At 39.7% G+C, this 21,343-nt stretch overlaps 1 protein-coding gene across 4 annotated transcripts in view; it reads right to left on the bottom strand.

Annotated features, from left to right (window-relative positions):
• Nucleotides 1-21,343, bottom strand: part of CSNK1A1 (casein kinase 1 alpha 1) — a 37,197-nt gene that overhangs the window by 2,953 nt on the left and 12,901 nt on the right. The window contains exons 3-10 of one of the 4 annotated variants that reach the window (XM_013294664.3): nucleotides 19,644-19,770; nucleotides 17,827-17,925; nucleotides 15,338-15,421; nucleotides 11,866-12,005; nucleotides 8,482-8,560; nucleotides 7,366-7,440; nucleotides 5,982-6,088; nucleotides 5,000-5,112 (exon numbers count right to left, since the gene is read on the bottom strand). In XM_013294664.3, coding sequence (XP_013150118.2) covers nucleotides 5,000-5,112; nucleotides 5,982-6,088; nucleotides 7,366-7,440; nucleotides 8,482-8,560; nucleotides 11,866-12,005; nucleotides 15,338-15,421; nucleotides 17,827-17,925; nucleotides 19,644-19,770 — 824 coding nt within the window. Of the gene's footprint in view, nucleotides 1-4,963; nucleotides 5,113-5,981; nucleotides 6,089-7,365; nucleotides 7,441-8,481; nucleotides 8,561-11,865; nucleotides 12,006-15,337; nucleotides 15,422-17,826; nucleotides 17,926-19,643; nucleotides 19,771-21,343 lie in introns of all 4 variants that reach the window. The other 3 variants (XM_013294662.3, XM_013294667.3, XM_013294666.3) reach the window with 3 other exon arrangements.

Raw genomic sequence — 21,343 nt, 5'->3', positions numbered from 1 at the left:
TTCAGACCAGCAGTTTGAAAACAAGATGTGTTATTGCCACTAGGAAGCAGGATGTAATTTCATAGGATTGTTTTCTACTTGTCTGCAATGTCTCGTGTTTATATCCTTGAATGTCAAACTGTCATCTGATTGCAGTGGTGCTCTTCAGAGATGCAGTACAGCAGTGTCACACAGAGAAGGAAAAGAAACAGGAATAACTTACCTTACAGTAACTGTTCGCTACATGCTCGCGTGTATGATGCCCTGGGGCAACCAGAACAGAACTGAGAACCTTTGACAGTGACTAGGAATCCAGCATACCTTCTGTCCTTGGAAGGGCAAGCGAAAGAACTCATGTGACAGGGGAGGTGGGGTGTGAAGAGCAATTCTTTTAATGTTCAGTACTCCAAATGACAAGTTCAAGACATTGTGGAAAAGGGAGAGTAGAGGAATACACACAGAGATCTCGAAGAACCAGTTACTGCAAGCTAAGCCAGTCTTCCCTTCATGTGACTACTTATATACTTATTTCTGGTGACTCAGGTGGTAGCATTGTGCTTTAAAGAGGTAACAGGAATCTCAACCAAAGACTACTTTGCCAAGCAAGTTTCCGTTCTGGATGCCCTCCAAACAGTATGGTATTCTGCCGATGTATGAATTCATCTGAGCCACAGCTCTGAGTTTTTGCAGCAGAAATCTCCTCACAGTGAAATACAGACAAGGCTGACCTCAGCTATAGCTTGTGCTGTCATCCAAGAGAAGCAAGTGCAAACAAGTCTTAAACATAGCCTGACATTCAATCAAAAATGTATCTGGACAGCACTCAAAAGACAACTTTAACTCTTCCAGAACAAGCTACAAGTAATTTAGAAGAGACTCAATACCCTTGTTTGAGCCCAGTCTTAATGCACTGAAGAACAACTCTCTTTACCCAGCACTAGCAATTCTAAGAGAACCACAACTCCACACCAGAATTAAAACAAGTCATTCCCACCTGAATGCAAATTCTCAAGGGAACCCCAGTGACTCCTTAGTTCCATTGGCATAGTTCCATAACCCTTACTTGATGCATACAACCCAAAGTTAAACTTTCCACTTAGTGTATTCAGCAGTAAACACTGATTCATCATTTGAACCACTTTCTCCATCAAAGCAGCCAAAATTAAGTCAAAAGGAGGAGTGTGCTTCCACTGTGGAAACGGACAGATCAACTGACTGCTTTAGACACCTGGAAATTTCAAATTAAAATAGGATCCCAACCCTGAGGATAAAGAACATGCTACAAATGATACACTATTTGTTAGAATACTTCAAATTGAAGGTATTATGGGCAGGAGTCTGACTCTACAGACAGCAATAGTGAACTGGATTCAACCCACAATATCCCTTGCAAGTCCTATTAAGACTACACAGGAGTGTTCCCAAACACACCCAACCACCGCTGTCCAACGAGATGCTGAGACATTCATGTAGCACACAAAACTTTACCAGTATGAAGAACATGCTGAAGAGTTTACGCCAGCATGTCTCTAACAAATCTTCACTACACAGGGCTAGCTCAAATCTGCACATTCATCACTCCTTGTCCCTCCAGGGTGTTACTAAAGTGTTTGATAATCTATGCTACGCAAGGGATACTCAAATTGCTTTATTATTACCATAGCTGCAGTTCTGATCAACAGGGGAAGAGTAACTGTACTACTATCATACTCCAAGAAGCTCCTCTACTTGCTCGTGTTCAAATGTTTTGTTCTATTAAGTAGCTGCAGAGACAAGCAGTGAAAAGAAGTTGTCAATTGGCCAAATCTCAAGTAGTAAACTAATAGCCTGTTCTGAGAAATACTGCCACGACCATAGGTGTCCAGTGAATGCTAATGGGCCTGCTGACAGGCTTACAGAACTCTACACTGGAGTGAATTAAAAACACTTCTCACAAATGGAACTGATAGACTTTATCCTGGAGATAGACTGTTTGAGTCAGTTTTATGACTGAGGGAAGCTGACTACAAATCACACCTGAACAACTGCTGCACCATCAAGAGATCAAGAGCTAAACTTTCCAGAGTCAGCAGAGAAGATCTGTCTGTTGAAACAGTTCACCTCTCCCCAGTTCAAAAACAGCTGATCTTGCTGTTACAAAAGACACTGCACAGGGTTCCAGAGAGGGACAGGGGGCCGGGGCGGGGAGGAGAAAGACCATTGACAGAACAGGCTACCCAGGAGCCAAACAAAATATTCAGCCTGAATAACCTTTAGGATTCAGTGAGATGGTTGAATATGGAGTTGTATCCGAGTTAAGGCAGCCAGGGATATCTACAAATGAGCACACTGTCCAAACAGCCTAGCGTCATGTAAGTCTCTGGACATTGCCTGAAAAAATAAAGATTTCACCACTCTCCCCAGACACACATCTTCCGGAGTATTTGCACTTTATACAATATACTGTAAGATTATAACCAATAAATGCACCTGTAAACTGGTATTTCCAGTACTCTTATTAAACCAGATATGGTTCCCAGAGGGGTATAATTTGATAATATGAAGCCTTTTAAGCCACTTCAATACAGGCTTTGCTACAGCAACTACATGAGAATTTAACTGAACTCAAAAAAATACCTAGGTATTTCATTAATCTTCAATGTGACAGCAACATACAACCCATACAGCCTCCTGCTCGAGCTTAGCTGGTTTCAGAAAAATCTTCATTAACAGGCAGTATTTCCCACAAAAAGGCACATAGGATTTGAGAAATCTGGAATCTTTACTTTGATGAAGAGACTAAGCTAACTGTTTTAGGAAGCTGGAAAAGTCTTCAGATGTTTGATGAGCACTACTTTAATGCTTTGGCTTACATTACAGCTTGATTGATCCAGAGGTCACAAGCCTCTTCTTCATGATTGGGAAGGGAAAGGAGAGAGTCATTCCCCCAAAAGGCTGTTTCTCCATGCAAGAGCCAATGAAAGCCTGCTAGAAAAACAGCAACTTCTCCACAGCTGTAGCAATGGACCTCATTACCAAATGAGTGTGATGAGGAATGTTCATCAAGAAAAGGAATAGTCTGCAAGGTTCAACTGCAAGACAGCTTCCCCGTTACTCATGCCTGTCAGTCAGCAGCAGATCTGCACCGTCATTAAATGATCACTAGAAGGTAGAGGCAGATAATCATTATGATGACCTTTTCTTTGCTTATGGTTCAGCACTTGGTCAGAGACCACCTGAGCCAGGAGGCTAGCACATTACGTCTCAGAATAGTTCAGCAAAACAGTATTTCAAGTGGATACAACTTGACTTTCAGGGTAGCGTCTGTTTACAGATCATTACCTCCTGCAAGATCATTGCTTTAAGCATGAGTTATTGTGAAGAATCCACATTTTTGCTTTAGATTTATTTCCTCCTGCTCTAACAGCCAACTGCTCCAGACCCCAACATTAGGCTGCGTTTAGTAGTAGGTTCTGAACTTCAGTCAGAGCTTCTGTATTTCAGGAAGCAATCTAAGCCTAGGTGCTTAATCGTCACGTCTGCTATGTACTAGTGTTTCAGCTGAAGGAACTGGTTTACAGCCTTCCGTACTACAGTAACACCTGTCGGTTCCAGCTAAACAAGTTAGACAGAAAGAATCTGACACTTAATGGTGTCCTATGGAAATTTTTTTCTTCAAGAAACCATTTCAGACTTGAGTCTTGGGAAGACCAGCAGGTATTTTACTACTGCATTTTTCTGGATGAAGCATTATATTTTTGGATACCTATTTTGACTAGAGCCACATGGTAATGTTTGAATGCTGTCACAATACATGAGAAAATGTTTTGGTAACTTTATTGTAAATACGTCTGCATTTGACTTCCAATTCTACCATGTTAGCTTAATATATGATTTTATACATATAAAAGTGATAGTCAAGACAAGAATGTACTGAAGAGTAGCAAGTGCCAGCAATAAATAGCTCAGTATAGAACTTGAACCTAGTTTCTCTGTTGTCACTTGAAGAACCTCATTAGCTTGAATTTTACCTACAGCTCATCTTGAGGAATCAGTTTCATTACAAGATTGGCTGTAATGCTCAGTAGCTGTAGCTGTTTCATTCTAGTGGCTTACTAGACTAACACTGGCAGATCTACATCACAAAAAAAAATTTAAAAGCTTCTAGAGAAAGCATTGAAAAATAAATCTTATGTGCCTTTTCAGAACTCAGTTTTCAGTTAAGTCTTGAACATTTCACAACATTTCCCTTTGAAACCATAACCTAGAAACATTAAAAATAGTAAAGAAATCTGAAACCCCTCCCCAGAGCACCCTGATACTTCAGAAAATTGTGACTTGGCAATCCACAGCAGTTCAGGGTTACTCCTTGATTTAGGCAAGGCATTTTGAGCTCACTGATCCTTTAACTCTGGACCAAATGTCTCAATGTAAAACCACTGGAGGAAGCCAGATCATTCACAATTTTCTGTTTCCAATGTTTGAGGCATACAGAACAGAAGCAAACCCACAGCACTATACCAGCTGGAACAGAGTAAAACCCAAAGTCTCTAGATCCTTACCTAGTTAATGAGAATTATCCCTTAAGAAGTGTTAGGTCTAGGATTTTGGATTGTATTATATATTTATATATATATAAAAATATATATATGTGTATATATATAAATAAAAATAAAAATGTCACATTCCCAACACCAAGTCAGTTTCTTGTTTTTTTTTGGTTTGGTTTTTTTTTTTTTTGGAAAGTGGTTAATGCAGGAGCAAAAGATGCAGTGGTTAAAATGACCCAACATCCCCAGAAGAAATGATATGAAGAACAAGGACATTTTGGTATAAAGTTAGTAGTCAAATTCTCCAAGGACGTCTTTTGGTTTTGCTTTTTAAATTAACAGCCAAATATATTTTTTAAACCACCTCCTCGATCTAACACTTAAAATTGCTGACATTGTCCAAATTAGTGTAATTTTTTTTTTCTTGTAACGTCACTTGGTTCTTGGCTACTAACCTTTCATGTTACTCTTGGATTTGTCAGTTTGCTTGCCTGTGGGGGTTTGGGCCTGCTGCCCCTGCCCACTGGAAGAGGCTGCCTGCTGTGCTGCTTTCTGCTTTAACATTGTCCAGTCGAATGTGTAGTCATATTGGTGGTTCAAGGTCCTAGAAAAAGAGTGAAAGACTTTACCGTAACACATCATAACTTCCTTACTGCTAATACCAGGGCTTTGCTGAAACCCCTGAACTCTTTTTGTAAGCTGCTTTGGAGATTACAAAATGGTATATAAATGCTAAGTATTACTAACTTAAAGGGATTCTTAAAGCAGGCCCAAATACCATAATACCATCAAGCATTTTCTTCACTGTTTACGCAAGTCTGCGTTTGTAGAAGCAGCTCTCACAACCCAGCTTACCCATGTGTCTGCACTGAGGTTCTCAGCTGTTGGTTTTTTTAAAATACATATAGTTTTAAGGAGACTGCAGTATTGTAGATCACTGAAAAAAAAAAATGCTTTGAATTCCAGAAACTTGGAGGGAGACTGAGAGATCAGTACCAGCTCTTCTTTTGACAGATGCTATTCACTCTACTACACTGAGTTTATGTTCTGGTTTCTCTAACAAGCTCAATGTAACAGCACTATTCCCCTTCATTGAAATCCATCTCCTGGGCACCACTGCTAGTCACATCACCAATCTCCAAACATAAAAAACTTCAAACATTTCTACCGAGGAGTTGATTTCTTAAACTACTTGCAACAGAGAACTTGAAACATGAGCTCAACCCTGCAGCATTAGCGGTCAGATCATGCAATGGAAAACCAAAGGGAATCTTTTCCTTCACCTTTAAAATTGAACAGTATTTTTTAGGTCTTTTAAACAGCTTTTCAAACTCCAAAATGAAAGAAGGTCCCAGAAGAACTCCCTACACCACACACACAGAGAACAGCTTTCTGCAGTGTTAAGTCCCACAGAGGAGTTATCAACTGGTAAAGCACTGACAAATTCCTGTACTTTTCCAATTTGAAACTGACCTGAAAAGAATACGGAATAATTGCCTCAGATACATGTAATCTGGTGCCTCTTCAAAGCGCAGGCCACGACAGTAGTTCAGGTACATGGCAAATTCTGCAGGGAATCCCTGTAAATCAACAGTGTTAATCAAGCCAAGGCTTGCAGCAAAAAGCTTCTAACAACCCTACATAAGGCAGCAAAAAGCTGTATTTCTGTCTACAATGGCAGAGAAAAACTGTCTGAAGATTCATAAGTGTAAATTCTACGTTGCCTCTAGTTATTCACCTATTTTGTATTTCAGAAAGTAAGTTTGATCAGCGGGTTAGCAGGTCCATATTCTCTCCCTCCCCAGAATTGTTACTTGATGCATGTTTTGCAATCAGAAGTTCTCTGCTACCAAAACCTTCAACACACAACATATTTAGAGCACTTAATTCATCCTAATTAAACCTAGTTCTTATTAACTAGGTCTCTGAAATTAGTAGTAATTGTCTCAAAATTTCTACTCATGGTTCCTTGATAATCTACTTGAGCATACTAGAGGCAAGGTCAGTTACCACTATTAAATGTGAAAACTTAAACCATGAACACCTCCTTCAAAGATTCCCTGCTTTACATATTTATACATTTAATGCTATATATTAAAGCTTACATGTAAAGTAGGTAATAGCATACAGCACAGTGCTGTACTACAAGAAAGAAAACACGGGGTGTAACAGTTCAGCAGTTTGTCAGATGCTATCAGACTACAAGGGCACATAAATGTGCACGACTAGAAAGTACAATCCTTGGTGCTGCTGTTTGATGTGCAGAAACTACCATGTGTTCTCAAGGATCTTTGTTAACAAGCATGGGGCTGCTGCAGTTCAAGGGAAATCTTAAGACCCAAAGGATAGCACTGGAAAAACATCATGCTGCAACATGGCTTTAAAGACCACCTGACATCCAACTCCACTACAGCCTCTACAAGGCAATATCAACGATCCTGAAGTGGCAGAAGCAAGTATATACTGGCAAGCTACACAGCTCTACCTTGGTTTTATTTATCCAAGAGGGCACACACAGAACTTTCACTGTGGAAGTTGAGGGTGAGACTTGTTCCTTTCTTAAGAGAGCTGGAGAACTCGCTCAACTGACAAGTCACCAAGAACTGGAACAATGATGGCATGAACTATGCTAAGAAATAGCAGCAAATGCCTGGCCTGTTACACACGTTCACAGCCCTGCTGCACGGGCAAACACAAAGTACCCATGACTGCCAGAGAAGTATTATTCAGCAGCAAACACCATCTGAGACTAATATATTGGCTCTAGTTTAAAAAAAAAAACCAAAACAAAACCACAACCAGAACACTAAGAAAAGAACTTCCATTTCATAGCATGACATCATTTTGAAACTCTTACCTTACACAAAACCTCAACAGGAGTGGACATTTTCTTTTCACTAATCTTTTCATACTTTTGCTTCTTTGTTGCAGCCTGTGGAACATGGAGGTCACAATATAAGAGATACTGTGCAACACTGGATTAACAAGGACAGTAGCAAAAAAAATAAAAAAAAATGACGAAAATCCTTTGGTCAACCGTAAGTATTTTATGTGAAATCTCCAAGTCCCACACACTTATTGCAAAGAGAATGAAGGTCAATCTGGTATTAAGATTTGGACACAGTTTAATACCATTTGTCGCAGTCTAATGCTTCCATCACATGGCACAGCTCGTGTAGTTCTAGCTGCTGCTTTTGTCCATTAAATAGACCAGACTTGCATTTACATTTGCCAAAGTTGTATTAATTCCCACTCAGCACCCCATTCAAGGGCTGCCTGCGTGTTTCAGTAAGCAGCCATTACATTCATTTGCAGCTGAAGAGCTCTAGTTTCACAAGCTGCTTGCCTTTTTAGAAAACTTGCAGCTGCAACACTATTTAGTTACACAACTCTAACATGGAGGAAGAAAAACAATTAAAACATGAAAACAAATTACTAAAGTCCATGTAACAGAAATAAGAAGTACTTGCCATGCCTGTACTTGGCTACCACACATGAACATACTTGAAAAGTCTGTTGCAGCTAGTCATTATTCAGTCATGCCATAAACTGGACTAAGATACCAATAAAGCTGGACTTGCTAGCTGAGAGATTATTTCCATGCTCTCTACAGCAATTCAAAAAGCCACTAACAATGTTATTTTCTACTCTTCCCAAAAAGGGCCTCAGCCTACAACAGGACAATAATAATTTGCAAAGATGACGTAAGTTATTGTTTAGCATAAAATTTAAGGCAGTCAAACAATACACATTTTGCCTGCTACACGAGAAGCAGAAAGAACCTTTCTTCTAGCTTCTATAAATATCATGCCTTGGGAAAAGCTGCTTTGTAGAACTGAAGGTAAACATTATATAAAACCACCTATCCAGACCAGCAGGCAGAAGCATGATACCCAAACATGGAAAAAAAAAAAAAAAAAAATAAAAAAAAAAGGGAGAAGAGTAGGGGGGAAAAAAAGGCAACATAACCTACCTTCAGTCCTTGCCAAGGCAGACTGGTTCTGTTAAAGTACATCAATACATAGCCTAAAGATTCCATGTCATCCCGACGACTGAAGAAAACAACAACACAATGAATTACAAATTTTGCCTTTCATACTTTATTCCAAGCACAGCAAGCATTCCAAAATTTACAAAAAATAATAATAATTAAAGAATAAAACCTAAGCTTTGGTGCAAAGGAAGGTATCTTTCTAACACAGTTAAGACATCTAGGTGTTCAGAATTCCACTAGCAGGCATGTAAAAACTCTTCAGAAGCAGGAAGGCGATCCTAATCATTTTTCAGGCAAGGAATAGTCCAGTAGGTATTTGTGTGTAGTAAGTTTCCATCTGCAACTACATTATAATTTGGGAAACAAACACTTCGGAACATAAGAAATGAAACTTTAAATAAATGTCCTTCCCATTTAATTAAGTAGCTTGGATAGAAACTAAAGTTTTACCTGTAGGAACCATGGTATGCATTTTAAGAGATAAATGACATTAGCCTTAACTTCATTGGAAGATTTTTCCCTGAACCTTGCCTCAGTCTAGGAGCGATACCGAACATTTAGCCCCAGAAGGGTGTAATTCCTTTCTTCACTTCTGTTAAGAGACCCTGAATTGTCTCTGTGATTTTTAACAGACAAGCAATATTTAGAAAGGTGCATGCATCAATCCGAGGTGCCTCTGCTTTCTTCCCACAAGTCTGTTTTAAGACAGCTACAGAACTCCAAAGTTATCCATCCACAGACTTCACTGAGAATTTGCACGCAAACTCTCATCTAAAAGGCTTCAAATGTTTTCTGTACTGCATATGCTCCAGATCCACACTTCAGCCACACGAACGCCATCATACTTTGCTACACAGCTTTCATGATTACTAAGCCTAGTACAGTTCACTGAAATGGAAAAAATGCTCCATGATTTTTTTCCTCTTGGCAAAGCTGCCTCTTCCCAGCTGTGGTAGAATCAAATTTTTCCTCTGACTGCCTCTCTGCAGCTGACATCTATTTAAGACAGAGAAATAACTTATTTTTCTCCTCCCAGTTCCCTTATCAAGAGAACCTGACAGGTATTGCTGCTGCTTTGCCAGCCAGCCAGATCTGCAAGAAAAGCATTTAAATGGCAGCAGGAAAGATGACACACCTACTACCCCCACAAGGAAGCAAAAGACTGAGAGCAGTATTGCAAACAGCATTATATATACGAGTGAGGGTAAAACAGCTCCCTTGAAGGGAGAACAAACAATTTGTAAGAACTCTGACAAATCTACCTCCAGATCTTGGTATGAGAGGAAGGAAGTCTTAGGTGATGTTTTGTATTATAGCCAGCCCAATATAACCACTAATAATCACCAGAATGGTCTACCCATCACCTTCTCAACTCATGTTCCAGCTCTCTGACCCTTTGAAGAACCAGTTCAGAGAGCTATCCCAGAAGAAAATCAGCTTGCCTCCCCTAAATAATTTCGCCACAAGGCCAAAAAAGCACTATCTGTGCCCAGGGGCCAGGAAAGAGATAACTGGTTCACTCCTCTTGACAGCAGCTAGCTCTGAGGTCATCTCAGCTATAACATGAAAACACAGCCAAAGACAGAGGGATGAAAAATGATACAAAGACCATAAACTCCAACCTGCAAAACCTGCTAATTCTATCAGAATTGCAGATCTTAATCATCAACAGAATTCACTGAACCACTATCAGGCCATGATATAAAATTACATTTTCTGAGAAGGCAGTGGTAAATTCAGAAGTAAGAAAGGGACTAATAGTTTCCATCCCAAATCCAGTTCATTGTTTAAATGTTTAATTTCATTGTTTTGTATTAGGAAACACTGTAGTTCTGTAAAATCTGTAATGAATATATTACATGTGAGCATATACTGATCCAAAGTGATTTCCAAGATTTGAAAAACAGGACAATACCCTCCATTACTAAAACAAGAAATGGGTAACATTCCAAACAGCTCCTTGAGAACAGCTGTCATTACATGTAGGCAAACGTGTTCTGTAACAGAAGTACAGTACTAACAGTTGAAATATTCTGCCATCAGCTTCAGGACTGAATTCTCTTGATTACAGGAACATATTATTTGTTTGCCTCACCGTTGGCTTGATTTAGGCAGTTTAATAGCTTCCAGCATGCACCAAGCTACATTTCTAATTATTTTAGAATTCCCAGTACCAGCAGACATGGCACAAGACCTCCAAGTAAATTCAAAAGCTGGAGCCCTTTGCAGCTCCCTCCCTTTGTTGTAAGGTGCTAGCACAGCTATTCTCTTGCAAGAATGGCTTGGGCTCTACAAAATGTACTTACTTCAGAAACGATACCCATCATTTACCCTACCTGACCCACATGTCAAGTAGGCTTACATAATGATACTGACACACAATAATATACACTTAAGGAACCTTAAGGAAATTAAAGAGGAAGAAACATGGAACATTTTAAAGCACTAAATGTTTGTAAGTTACATGTTCTGTAGAAGTCAACCACTAGAAATTCTGTCATTCCCATCTTGATTAAATTGAAGGTCAGAGGCACAGACATTCACGGAAGTTTTAACTATGTCTACGTGACCTCAGCATCATGTGGTAAAGCCACATTACACTTACACATTACAATATCTAGGCATAAAGGTAAGGAAGAGAAGAGAGGCATCACTTCGTATCTCATGAACACCTAAAATACACTTCCAAACAACCCAAAGTGCAATCTCCACTGGACCACTGCCAAGATACTGTAGTAGCAATATGCTTTTGATCCAGATGATAAAAATGTGTTTTTTGATTAAGCAAAGCTCAAACATATAAACACACACACGTGTACATATATACATAGAGCCACAACTGGCTGCATATACCGGAAATCAAAATACAGTGCAAGTGGAGTAGAAGATCTTTAAGTCTTGCTTGCAGGCAAAAGGATAAACAATAGTTTATTGTTGAAGGGAGAGTGAGATAACAGGACACAGACACCAGCTTTAGAATACCCTTTCTGGCTACAGAACTGCATCTCAAGCCAGTCAGCAGTGGCATCAACAAGTACCAACACAATCAAGAAGTGCACCATTTTATTTGTGAACATCCTCTGACAGATCCACATGAAAGTATAGCTTATCCTTTAAAAAAAACCCTAAACCAACAGTATACAGAACATCCACCTCATGCTTGCAAGACTTAAAGACTTTCCAAGAAGCAAATAAGGTACTTGGATTTTTCCACCTACCCTTTCATAGGCAGCGAAAAAGAAAAGCACTTGCAAAGGTATATATACACTTATTCATACAAAATTAGTTCAGACACCTCAGAAGCTTACAAATAAGATCAACCTGCAGCCTCCAAAAGCACAGCAGTAATCTCCTTGAACTCACCTCTGCTCAATGCCAAGATGTGCATTGATACTGGCATATCGAGCTGTGCCAGTGAGATTTTTGTCTTCTCTGTATGGTATGTGTTGCCTTGTCCTGTTGTCCCGGTACTTTTTGGCCAAACCAAAGTCAATAAGGAATAACTTAAAGAAAAATGAAAATAGATTATATTCCTATACAATACAAGGAATCCCCAACCTCTTTCACTAGGCATTAACTACATTTTGAGACATCCACACAATGTAACAGCCTACAGTTAAGAGAAAGCAGTAACAATGCAGAGTCACAACTAGCTTTAACTAGCCAGTTAAAAAACTTAATAGTTAATTAGTTCAAGCCTTTTCTCAATCCAGTAGAATAGATTAGATCGTGCTACTCAGCATCTGTATCTTAGTTCTCCAACTATTTTATGTTACTGTTGCAGTTTGTATCACATTAGCTCAGTAACTACAGTGCACAATTTAGGAAGGAAACTAACATGTGCAAAGGCACACTTCACAAAAACCCACTCACACTAAAGCAGTTTACACATACAGATAGCTAACGGCAGCTCAGCAGCTTAATGCAAATGATATACATTCTGTATTCTTCTCTCTGTCTCAAAGAACACTGGCCATTCTGCAGAGCAGAAGGCCAAAACCTTTGACAGCAAACAAGACATCTTGCATTCAATCATATGCTCATTTTAAGACTACCAGAACGCTACTCACAGCAGCATGACACACTTGCTGATGATATTAATACAGCCAGGAAGCTAGAGCCTAGTACATGGAATCCAATTTAGGTTTCTAATAACCCAGCTTGCCCAATGATTTGGTATTTAGCAACAACTGAGCGCGTGCTAATTAGCGTGCTAACAGCCAGCCTATCTACAAAGGTTAATACAGACTGTACCTTCTTGTGACAAGATTTCAGGACTAGGCAAAAAAAGCTGAGGCAGAAGTACGTAAGGAACATTGCAGATTCTAGTAATCAGTCTTGAAGCTACAAATCATCAGGCTGAGCTCCGGATTCCACTGCTGGATTAATGCTACAGGATCAGGGACTACAACCCCCCCAGATTAATGAATACTGCAGAGTAACTTGGGTGGGGGAATGATATGATGGAAAGAAGACGCAAGGTTCAAGAAACTCTCAGTAAAAAACCTATTCGGTATCACCTTGAAGGAGAGTCCAGAACAGAAGATGCAGCTTTAAATGCAACCAAGTACCAGAGACTGATACGCAGGTATACCTGCATGCAAGACTGAAATAAAGGATCACTCTGGCACACTGGAAGTGCTGTGAATTATAAAGTGACACTTGACACAGAAGTATCACAGATGCTGAAAGAGTGAAAATTTCTGAATTGCATAGTAGGTATGTTTTAGAATTCTGACTGAGTATTTTCCAACTATAGCAGTCTATACAGGAAAAAACAAAGCTAAAAACTTAAAACTACTGATGTTGGAGCAGAAAACCTTGAGTGGAAGTCTTGCCATGATTTATTCGCAACCACAAAGCAAAGTGGTTCTATATTTGATGTTCTAGTGAAAGTCACCCTTGGAAGCCCAGAATGCTTTGAGCAAGAGTATGTAAACCCCAGTTTAAGTCAACTACACTGGCCAGACAGTTCAGGAAAGTGAGGGTCTTTGGTGCACCCACCACAGCTACCACTAGAGGTAGTTTCTAACTTATTGGTAGTTGGAGGGCATGTCTGTGCACTAAATTGGCCATTTTGATACTAAACTCCTAAAGCAGATAGTATAAAGCTTCTATGTGATTACTATACTGCAAATGCAACTTCCCTAGAAGCAAAGCCTAAGATCAAATGCAATCCCTTATTTTCTGATTAAAGCTTTCTGATCTGATGACAGCCTCCAATGTGTATTTCTCAACAGCTACTTTTGCAGGGCCTTTGCCCATTAGTTTAAACAAAATACTATGCCCTGAAGAAGGAAAACCAAACACTATACACATCAGTCAAAATTTTTACTGCACATTTGGTTACAAACACTTCAAACAATTCAAAGTCTTTGCATGCTTTCTGTAATCCTGGCGATCTTGCCATTAATTAATGGTATGAAGGGACAAAGTCACAGTTCATGAATCAAAATAGTTAACACAGGAAGTGTGCTTCTAATACATAAACAGCTGGCATCTAGCCCTGTTTAGCACACACAGGGTAAGACTATTTTCTTCAGAAGAGTTATAGAAGTAATGATATTCTGACTCTTCCACAGCTACTATGACCTCTCTATATGAGACCTGAACAAGGTAATTCTGCATTGTCTCAAGATGTATGGGTAGAACCTCTTAAAAAAAAAAAAGGAATACAGCAACGAAGACCTGTTTTATGCTAGTCTAGTAACTGGATATTATTTTACAACACTTGATTTATCTGGGGAAGTTTAATCTGTTCCCTAGCTTGAGCTCATTTTGTATTTCTCACTCTAGATGGGTGGAAGACAAAGGAGTAAGTCCATCTTGCAAAGCACGAAGTTGGAAGATACAGCCTGATTTGGATGAGCACAGAACGTACTGATGCCAGCCAGCAGGAACACAGACAATCCCACATATAACCTCATACCACCTAATTCTGTTTGTTGCACAACCACCAGGAAACTGGATAAGTAGGGCAAGATTTTTGCCAAGAGCAACTAGAGAAGTAGATCAAAATCTGTGCCTCAACAGATAAGAAAGTTTCAGAAGGAGACAACAGAAACCTGTCAGCTTGCATACAGCAGCTAGCTGCCTGGGACTTAACACATGAAGACTATCATTGTGGAAAGCTACGGTCTGATTCTATGGCCCAACTCCTGAGCTATGATTCATATTCAGCAATTTCCAGCTGTCCTGCTATGAACTGGCATATGCCTTCATTTCTCTCCAATTCATCTCTTCTTAAAGTCAGGAGTACTACATTTAACACTACAAGATAAGCGCATGCTTCTCCAAGACAAGAGCTAGCTGGAGTCCTTTCATTTTATAAGCACAATGAATGAAAACAGGAGAGTCCTCATTACACATTTGGAAAGATTTTGAATAAAAACTGCAAGGGAAGGAGCCTGGCTGAAGCGATAAAGAACTTCACGTGCATTCAAATACACTGCTGGAATCCTACAGGAAGGCAAGCAGACAGCCCTACACAGAAGCCCTGCTGCTTCACTTCAGTGGCATATCTATCCTTCAACACATTCAATATATTGCCTTTAAGTCTTAAAGGACAAAAATAAAACCTGCTTCTGCATCTGAAAGAAATCACGTACATTTAGCCCTTTTTAATATCAAGTTTAGAAATAATTCCACAATTTAAACAAGCGCCACAGGGAAACATCTTAGTAATGTTACATGTTTGCCAAGTATGTCTGAATAATGCCAACATAAGAGGTGCTTTTGCAAGGTCTACATTCTCCAGGAAAGAAAAAAAACAAAACAAAACAAAAATAAAGCACATGAATTTGGGGTTGAGGTTGGAATAGGAGACAGTTCAGACCTGGTTTAATCCTGAGAAAGATGGGTCCTGAGAAGTACTAACAGTCATGCTTCTTTTCCTCTTCCCCACTGGAGATTCTAAACACTGAACAAACAATAGAGGGTGGCAGTGCATCAAACAGTATTGCTTACATTGCAACAATGGCCGGCGCAGACAGGCAACACCGAGGCGTTCGAGAAAGAACAGGGTAGCCAAATGCCATCCTTCTTCCACCAAGCACTGTAGTTTTCAAAAAATTATGTATGTTTGTATTTTTAGTTTGTTTTTTTTTTTTTTTTTCCAAGGAGAAAATTTGAAAGATGTGGTAAGGTAAATTTCAAACTGTGAGCCGCTCCAAAATGGCACTGCCTTGACCAGGGATAGCAATGGTGACATTTGGCTCTATTAAAAAAGGAAATCGAAGTTTTGCTTACAGAAGCATCCTTTAGTTCCACAAACTGCCCTTCCCCCAAAAGACATTTAGAAAAAGTAAATCTTCAGTAAGGAAGAGGTAGAAGGCATTTAGTCACCTTAAAGTTTACTTTCATAAGCATGCAGGGCTTATTTCTAGCAGAGCTGAAAATTCATCTTTTAAGGTGGGAGCAAAGTTTCTCCCAATCACCAAATCAAAATTTGAAAAAAATTAATTTAACTTTTTGAAAAATATAACTGACAGGAAGCTACTGGAACAAGATTACCATGCTATTCTAGTTTTTGTGGCTGATTTTCTTTAAACTGTGTACAGTAATCTCTAAAAAACCCAGAAATACACTTATAAAAAGAAACAAAGTAAATACTGCACAATGGCAAGTGCTCCCTAGATAAAGCACTTTATTCTAAACGGAAGCAACCAAATCCTCACCTTGCTCATGTAAATCTATCAATTTGAACTTCCCTTCAAGAATTACCTCCCTAACATCTACCACCATGCAACAGTAACAAAGCCCCTGCCCACAGCGTTTACCACCATATCATTGTGTGGTTCCCTAACTAGTCTACTAATAGAAAAAAATATAATGGTTTACAGGCAATTTTGTTTTTTATTTCAGCTGATGCAAATCTAATGTGTTCCTCCACTAAAGTAAGCACAACAGCAATTTCTAGGCCATTAATCCACATCAAGATGAAACAGAGTGCAGCAATGCCAACCTAGCATGACTGTGCAAAAGTATAGAAAAATGGCCCAAAAAGAACTGGAAATCAGAAACTAAAATTAGGGGAAAAAAAACCCTGAAGTTTAAGTTATACTCTAAGTCATGCCAGAAAATTAAGTAGCCTAACTGCTCTATACAGCAGAGAAAAATAGAGCTCTACAGAGTTAAAAGTATGAAACTTGGGAACAAGCAAAGTTTAACAGCAACAGGATTACATAAAGACTGTCTTTCAGCTGGACTTACAAGCTTTTCCAACAATGGTTGTATCTAAACATTCAGTGCACTGCACCTCTTCAGACAAGAGCTGTTATCTCATGTTACTCAAGCTTTCCCCTTCTAATGTTCATGGCCCTGAAGTTGGCATTCATACAGGCAAACAAAGGTAAACATTTTAAATACTAGTAGTGCCTAAAGAGATGAGACAATCTCAGATGGCATATAGAGAAGTGGGAATCTTGCTTCCAATAAACAGCTTGATCACGTACATTTGTCCTGAAGTTAATTTCTATTAAGTAGCATGCTTAATGCATTGCCAATGCTGCCTGTCTGCCCGAGCTCGACATACAAATTGCAGGATTAAGCACATTTCACTCCCGAGAACTAAAAATAAAATAGTGTTTTCTTCTATATAAGGTTTTCAACAGGAAACATGCACTTCTGACTACGTTTACCCATCCAAACAAGTGCAACAACCTCAGCCCACCCACCCCCCCCGCCTTTTTTTTTCCCCCCACAAAGTAAATTGAGAGCAGTTTTTTTCTTGTACAACATATTCAGGTACTTTACAACTTAACAGTTTTCCATCAATATATTTGCATAATTTCATTTATTTATAAAGGCAACTGATCTACATGTTGGCTATTAGTCATATCCACAATTCTGATGGCTGAAGAGTTCTCTTTACCAGTCTGTCACTGCAGGATTTAATGCCCTGATGACTGGTAGGTCAGGAGCTCCCACGTTGGCACAAGTTCTTTTCAACCCAGGAAGTCAGCCCCAAAGCCAAAGACAAGACTTGACTTTATCATTGAGGGAAAAAACACGCTATTACAATAGTCATTTCTATAATGAAACTCCATCATTGAGAAAAGTAGCTAAGTATTCTCTAGGGTTAGTTTATGATCTTGTTGCAATCATCTTGCAATCAAATGCATCTCACAGGGTGGGTCAGAGACCCACATGTGTATGCCACTGCATTTAGAAGCAGACACTGAGAAACCCAAGTTCTCATATCAAAGCATGGTTTAGCATCAAAAACAGCAGTTTTAGCAATGAGTTTCAAGAAGGTTGTGCATCTTGAATCAACTAACATAGCCATTTCCTTTGGATCTTTTAAACAAACAGCATTAGACTAACCTTATTACAGTGACGCCCAATACCCATTAGGAAGTTATCTGGTTTAATGTCTCTGTGTATAAAATTCTTTGTGTGCACATATTCAATTCTACTGATCATCTGTAAAAAAACAGCAACAACAAAACAGGTAAAATTTCAATGAGAGCAATACAATTCACTTAAACCTTCAATGAAAATACGAATTTTTAGTTTTACCTTCCTGGGGACCTTAAGTTTATGTATTTGCTTAATGAAAACCAAGTCTTTTTTTTATGCTGTTCAAATAAATGTATCTTTCTTACATGTTAAGACTCCATAATCTTGGTCAGGAAATGGCAGATTAAATGCCTGAAACAACTTCCCAGACATTCAAGTTGATGTTCTAACTATAGTGTCCCATTAGAGAGCAATTTCTTTTTTCTTACTTCAAACAAAGGTTTTCTATACTTACCACAAGACAATTTTAAAGCTCCCTCCCTCCCCTGTCCCAGTTATTTATTTATCATCAAGCATCACTTGTCCAGGTAACAGTTTTCACAGAGCAAGGAACAACTTGATTGTGGCCCATACTGTCATGTCTAGGGTACTGTGATCCAGGAATAACAGTCAGCAGTGAAGATGCAGAGAAACTCTGGCACATCTGTATCATCATATACAATCATGTGATTTCCTGTGCATGAGATCACAGCACACGCATTTACGTGGTACAGCTTTCCAGATACTAAGACACTCTTCATGCAGTCTTTAGTGCATTGAATTGTTACAACATCATACCCTTGACAGCTGTTCTACTGGATTATGCCCTAAAAACCATTTCCGTGCACTGATATCCTAATTAGAGTTCATCATCCAAAGGAATACTGCAAGAAAACCCATACGGATTCCCTGGAGATGCTCTAACACCCAGACTTTAGCTAACTGAGCAGGCAAATGGCTCTCTAAAGCAACCGTACCATTCACTTAAGGCAGCTGAGAACAGGGACAGCTGACCTCATATCCACACAAATGCCGTGAGCTTCCTTGGCCAAGAGCCTGGGATTCTACAAGCATCTGGCTAAGTGACAACTTGGTACTAACATCAATTACATAACATCAGATGAAATTTAAACTACCATTGAAAATTCAACTCAAGAAACCCTCACTGCCTTTCAAGTAGCTGAAGATAGCACAATCAAGCTATTCATTAAATAGCAAGAAATAAATATGGCTGGCTATTTCAAACGCTGTACTCTCATGACCACATTGAAAAAAATATCAATTGCTAGAAAAAGATTTAACAGCCCTCAATTTTAGAGGCCTTGACTAAGTTGGAGATAAGAGTGGCACCTCCACTAACAACTTTAAGGACTGTCTTTAAGTACTGCATCAATCAAAACAGTATTTATTAACTCATGGTCTGGTACTAGAAATTGCAGGAGGTCGTGAACGCATTGTGACGTTCATTAAGAACAGACCCACAGACTTGCATGTTGCCCACCCGTCACTGCAGCTGGCCAGCATACAACAGGTTTCTATTGAATCAGACCAACCGTAACTGGAGACGGCTTCAGACCTTACAGCACCCCTATGGCTGATACTGAGAATGAATCCATCCATATTATTGTCAATACATTAAAGTTGCCCTCGTCAGATGTGCAACATCAAGGAGCTGGTATCTGTGCTGCCCTCCCACCACAGGCCTACATTCAGTCTGTATGTCACAGCACAAAGAAGCCACCATTCATTCCTTTATAGGTCAAGTGTTCACTTAGCTACATACAACACCATTATTTAACCCATTTAAAAAGAACCAAATATGTCAAGGTTTTTAACTTTCTCACAATAAGATTTGTACATACCTGGTCTGCTAACATAAGTACTGTTTTCATTGTAAACCTGCGGGAACAGAAGTTGAATAGGTCTTCGAGGCTGGGACCAAGAAGATCCATAACTAGAACATTGTAGTCCTTTTCTTGACCATACCACCTGCAACAAAGGAAATTCATTATTCAGATTAGCAGGAACCCTAATGCAGCCCAGGACTGAGTACAACCTCAATAAGTTTGCAGATGACACCAAGTTGGGCAGGAGCGTTGATCTGCTGGAGGGCAGGAGGCTCTGCAGAGGGAACTTCCCAGTGGGAAAGGGCCTGGGGGTGCTGGCTGATGGCCAGCTGAACATGAGCCAGCAGTGTGCCCAGGTGGCCAAAGTAGCCAACAGCATCCTGGCTTGTATCCAAGATAGTGTGGCCACCAGGACAGGAGCAGTGATCATCCCCCCAGCACGGGCCCAAATCCGAGCACAAGACAGACACGGAGGTGCTGAGGTGTGTCCAGAGATGGGCAATGGAGCTGAGGAATGGGCTCGAGCACAAGTCCTGTGAGATGCAGCTGAAGGTACTGGGGTTATTTAGTCTGGAGAAAAGGAGGCTCACGGGGAACTTTATTGCTCTCTACAGCTACCCGACAGGAGGCTGTAGGCAGGTGGGGGTCAGTCTCTTTTCCCAAGTAACAAGCAATAGCACAAGAAGAAACAGCCTCAAGTTGAGCCAGGGAAGGTTAGACTGGGTATTAGGAAAAATTTCTTCACTGAGAGGGTAGTCAATCATTGGACCAGGCTGCCCAGGGAGGTGGTGGAATCATCACCCCTGGAAGTGTTTAAAAAACACATAGGTGTGGTGCTTTGGTGCTTAGGGACATGGTTTAGTGGTTGACTTTGCAGTGCTAGGTGAACAGTTGGACTTCATGACCTTAAAGGTCTTTTCCAAACTAAATGATTCTATACCACTAGCCCTCTTGGCTGCAAGGGCACATTGCCGACTAATGTTTAATCTTGAAAGCTAACCAAAAACTATAGTGTCTAATTTTTCCTGGAAACGAAGTCTGAGGACAGAACAGAATACAGAAGTGGCAAGTGTGTGTATAAATTTTCCCTTAATTTTCCCTTAATAGGGAACACTACTGTACTTCAGCAGCAACTGAAATGACAAACGCCAAAATGAAAATGCAATCAAAGCAGAACATCAATATACTGAGGTGCATGTACCAAGCCTGATGTGAAACTCATCTGCAGAACACCTTACGGTCTCATCATTTCCTGCATTATTTAACTTCACATAAACATATTTACATGCTTTAGACTTTGTTTTTAGGTATGACTTCTCTGCAACAGACGAAAGCAGCCTGTGCAGTTAGCTCATATACTGCCTTGCTTCATTTATCCAAATTTAAACAAACAGCAATCACATTCTACTGTCCTACCAAGTAGAAGATAAACGACTCTTTACCAGGTTTTCAACATAATGAAGAGAGAATCACTTAAGTGTCATAGAAGTAAAAATACAAATTTAGCAAAATATCAATTGCAACCAAACACTGAAACCCACCTGTAAGTATCAGATATATCAATTCGGGGCAAAACCCCCAAATGTTACCACTGCTGTGAGAACAAGCAGGAGGCCTCCCATGCATATTTTTCTTTCCAATCCATGTCTAGCATTTCCATCATAGTATTACTTTATGTATCCCTAACTGGGGGATAGTATTTCCCCACCTAAGCT

The sequence above is a fragment of the Falco peregrinus genome, chromosome 8, assembly GCF_023634155.1.
Source record: "Falco peregrinus isolate bFalPer1 chromosome 8, bFalPer1.pri, whole genome shotgun sequence".
Taxonomy (NCBI): domain Eukaryota; kingdom Metazoa; phylum Chordata; class Aves; order Falconiformes; family Falconidae; genus Falco; species Falco peregrinus.
This window is presented reverse-complemented; position numbering and strand designations above follow the sequence as displayed.